This window comes from Mesitornis unicolor, unplaced genomic scaffold, assembly GCF_000695765.1.
Source record: "Mesitornis unicolor isolate BGI_N332 unplaced genomic scaffold, ASM69576v1 scaffold29408, whole genome shotgun sequence".
Classification (NCBI taxonomy): domain Eukaryota; kingdom Metazoa; phylum Chordata; class Aves; order Mesitornithiformes; family Mesitornithidae; genus Mesitornis; species Mesitornis unicolor.
In genome coordinates, this window is record NW_010203025.1 from 2,833 (window position 1) to 7,016 (window position 4,184).

General features: G+C 55.2%; 1 protein-coding gene across 1 annotated transcript in view; it reads left to right on the top strand.

Moving 5' to 3' along the window:
* LOC104545443 (chromosome unknown open reading frame, human C1orf35) overlaps positions 1 to 383 on the top strand; it is a gene marked incomplete at its 5' end in the record, with an annotated part of 3,210 nt that extends 2,827 nt beyond the window's left edge. Inside the window, one exon of the mRNA XM_010190588.1 lies at positions 158 to 383. Within this exon, the coding sequence (XP_010188890.1) occupies positions 158 to 383 (226 nt within the window). The remainder of the gene's footprint in view (positions 1 to 157) is intronic.
* Positions 384 to 4,184: the final 3,801 nt, after the last annotated feature.

Below are 4,184 nucleotides of genomic sequence, written 5' to 3' on the forward strand. Positions count from 1 at the left end.
CAAAGCCCTGGCCGTGTTCCTGTGTGACTGCTCTGGTGATCCTGCTCTGGCAGGGGTTGCACTGGATGAGTTTTCCAGGCCCCTCCCAACTCCTCATATTCTGTGATCTCCTGGGCCCTTTTTCATCCCCCAAATGGATTTGTCTCCATTCCCATAGGCACCACCGACGGAAAACCCAGCGGTGCCCCGAAACCTCGCGCCGGCGCCGCCACGACACCGCGTCCTCCTCCAGCAGCCGGGATTCGGGCAGGAGCCCCTCGCGCCGTCATGGCCATTCTCGGCACCCGTCCCCGCCACGCAAGGGGAGGAAGAGGAGCAGGAGCAGGAGCAGGTCCCCTTCATCCCGCAGGGTCAGGCAGCGCCACGACACCGATTCGAACTGAGAGGGAGCCTGGGTTGCTTTTTTGGGGTTTTTGGGGTTTTTTTCCCAGGGACATGTCACATAGGATATATATTTTTTAAGGTTATTAAAGTGATACTGTTCCCCACGGCGTTCTCATGAACAAAGTGGTTGCACAAAGCTTGGATGGGCGTACGCTCTGCTGGATCAAACACTGGATGGTGGGTGGTGATGGAGTTAAATCCCGGTCACAAGGGGTGTTCCCCAGGGCTCAGTTTTGGGTCCACTCCTCTTTAACATCTTTATCAATGACCTGGATGAGGGGATCGAGCACACCCGCAGGAAGTTTGCAGATGACACCAAGTTTGGAGGTTGAGGTGAGGTGGGGGTGGATCTCTTCTCACAAGTTACACCCAACAGGACAAGGAGGATTGGCCTCAAGTGATGCCAGGGGAGGTTTAGGTGAGATATTGGGAAAAACTTCTTTCAGTGCCCTCCAATAACTGCCGATGAAGCAGCTGGAGGAGAGTTTCTTTCCTTAAACCTTCCCTTAAGTTCATCACATGCAAAATAATACCTGAGGCTTGTGCACTGCTGGGAGGGTTTTGCGTCTCAACCCAGTGGTTTTATGAAAGCCGGGTTGTGGGGTTCTCCATGGGGTCACCTCTGCTCTCCATGGGGCAATAGATGTTCTCCATGGGGCGACAGGAGCTCCCCATGAAGTGATAGGTGCTCTTCATGTTGCAAGGGTGCTCCCCATGACCTGATGGGTGCTCCCCGTGGGGCTACACGTGCTCTCAGTGGAGCAGTGATGCTCTCCAAGGGCCATGGGTGTTCTCCATAGGGTGATGTGCTCCCCATGGAGCACCATGTACTTTCCATAGGCCACACATGTGAGCAGGGAAGCACTCAGGATGGCCCCCTCCAGCACCCCTAGAAGGTAAAGCCCTGCCTGGGCCACCCCCAGGTGACATTCACCTCCTTGTCCCCAAAAAGCTTTTAATTTGGGCAGACCCAAGCAGGAGCTGGTGTCTCCCTGGTGGGACATGAAGCAGAGGTGGCCCCATCACCCCCCATCTCTCGTGGGGTGGCATAAATCACCACAGGGATGTCCATACTGTGGGGTCCCCAGGCAGTGACCCCCCCCGTGTTGGTGTCCCCTGGGTGGGGATGGAGCAGCCCATTTCCCAGGAACGAGCTCAAATTTGGGCAAGATCAGGGGGCACTGTGACTCAAGCAGCTGTGGATGAGGATGATGGGTGGTTGAGAAACAGCCTTTTTGGATAAAAAATAGGAAACTGCCCTCATGAAGAACCTCTAAAATAATTCCTTGGCTGATGGGGAGAAGGTGGATGGGGCTGGGGCATCTTTTGCCCTGGTCATGTCCACCTTGCAGCGCGGAAAGGAGCAGCAAACCGTGTTCCTATCCAGGATTTTAAACCTCAAAAGGTGAATATTTATGTGCTTACTGCATCAAAAAAGGGGAAATTTACATCGATAAATAGAAATATTGATCCAAATGGAAAGGGGTTGTCCCGAGCAGCTCCGGGCTGGGGCATCGCCGGCTGCCGGAGTGGCCGTGCCAAGCACAAGGGCTTCGTTTGTGTAATTAATGATGCAATTTCTGCTGCTTAAAGACAGGGTTTTGTGTATCTTGGCGTACAAAAGCCTGGGGCTGGCGACCGGCCTCGGTTTGGCAGCGTTGGAGGGGACTTCTGTCATCTCGCTGGCCGTGCCATTGCCCTGCCTGGGGGGCGCGGAGCTGCTGGTGCGGGGTGGGACCAGGCGTGCCCGGTGTCCAACAAGGGCAGCATTCATCGTGGGGGGGGGACACGCAGGATCGGGGCTGTGCCCCGAAATAAAGCCCTTCTTGTCCCCTGGCCCTCCCTGGCTGCCAGCACGTGCTTAACCCCACCGACGCGGGTAGCAGGAGATGCTGCAAGCTTTGGTGATCCCCACCCCAAAATGGCTTTTTTTGGGGGGAGGTAACCACCTCTTGGGCAGGGTCACGGGGCTGTTCCTCTCGGTGTAAGCTTGGGGTTATCTTCCTGGGCATTTTTGGGGTCCTGGCTGCGACTGGTGCTTGCTGGGAGCATCCCAAAGCAGGGCTGTGCTTAACAGGAACTCGGTGCCGGGAGCTCCAGGCTGAAAAGGGAACTAACTACAAGAGAGCCAAAACCCCTCAGTTTGTGCAGTGAACAGGGAAAATAAAAGAGCCCACACAAATCTGTGACCCGCTCTGAGCCACGCTGTGTTCACGGGTTCCCCGCTTCCTCCTGCCTTCATTTCCCAAGGGATGAATGGAGCAGGAAGGCCATGGGGATGAAGGGAGGCAGGAAGGGCTCTGGGTCTGTCCCCACCAGCTCATGAGTGAGCCAGGGAAGGTCAGAGCAAAGTCCTCATGGTGGCTCACGTCACCCAGGGCTGGATCCCCCTCTTGCAGTCCTCACTTTTAACCCAGGCAGCAGCTCTTCCTCCTTACACCACCCGAAGGAGGTGCCTGTGCCTACTTTGTGCTCAAAACAGAGCAAAACAGTTTAAGAAACAGGGACAAAATAAAAATGAGGGGGAGTAGGGGTAAAGGAGCCCAGCCCTGTGCCCACCCCAGAGCTGCACACCCCCACTGCCTCCCAGTCGCACCAGTTCCTGGGTGGACGGAGGAGGAACCCCAGTGCTCGTCCTTTCACCCTTTCCCCTGGGTGGGAGCTGAAATCCCCCAGGGCCTGGCCAAGCCTAGAACAGAGCAAAGCCTGTGCTGCCCTGAGCCAGCTCCCACAGCTCAGATACCATCAGCACATTCCCCGTCCCTTCCTCCGTCCAGCAGCAAGTGAGTGAAGGAGCACGAGCTGTGGCATTGCCAGGGCAGTCTGGACAGGTTTTACCCATGCCTTGGGTGAAAATGGTGGCTCAGAAGTCTCCTCTGCTGCTGATGGGGCTGGGGTGCTGTCACAGCAGGGCCTTTGCCTTTTTAGGGATGGGGGATGAGAGACGAGTGGGGGGCTCTGCTTATTTCAGCAGCACAAAGTGACTGAGCAGATGGGCTGGCCCTTGGAGTTCAGTCCCTTCCCAGCACAGGAATAAAGAGATGGCCTGCCCTGTTAGGCACACAAAGACCCTGATGCAGAGTTTGAAAGCCAGATGAGCAGCTTCAAAAGAATAACCTGACTCACAGGAGTTTTGTAATCCCTCCTCATTGTTTGCCTGCTACTATTGACCCTTTACTACCACGTGGAAGGGAGACACAGGGCTCAGGCAGCCCCTGCTGGAAACCTGAGCCTGACCCGGCAGAGGAGCAGGCAGAGAAGACTTCACCCATTTCACCCCTGCACAAGAGGAGAGTCCTAGAGAAAACCTCTGCACTGGGGAAGTGTCATCTGCTGACCAGAGAGCACTCAAAAGGCCAAGACTCACTTAACACCAGGTCAACAGCAAGAGCAGCACTCCCATCTCCTCCTGGTACAGCTCCCTCTGATCTCCATCCACAGCCCCAGGTTTCCCCACCAGTGAGGTCGCTCTCTAACCTGCACAATATTCCTTTCATCTGAGTTTTCCAGCCTGTGCAAGAGGGAATCTGCTGCAACTGAGAACAGGGAGCAGCTCTGTCCCAGGTCCAGAGGGGCTGCAGGATGGAAAAAACACAACATAAAGTGTTTAAGGAAGGCAGACTTTGTATTTTTTCCCCCAAAACCTGCTAATTCACAGAAGATTATTAAATGGGATAAGCAGGAAGAACAATCTCTTGCGGGAAGTGATGGAGAGATGCCCTTCAGGCAATGAAGGGACTCCAGCAGAAGCCAACTATCACCAGCTCACCTCTTCACCTGCAGGAGTCCAACCAGGAATG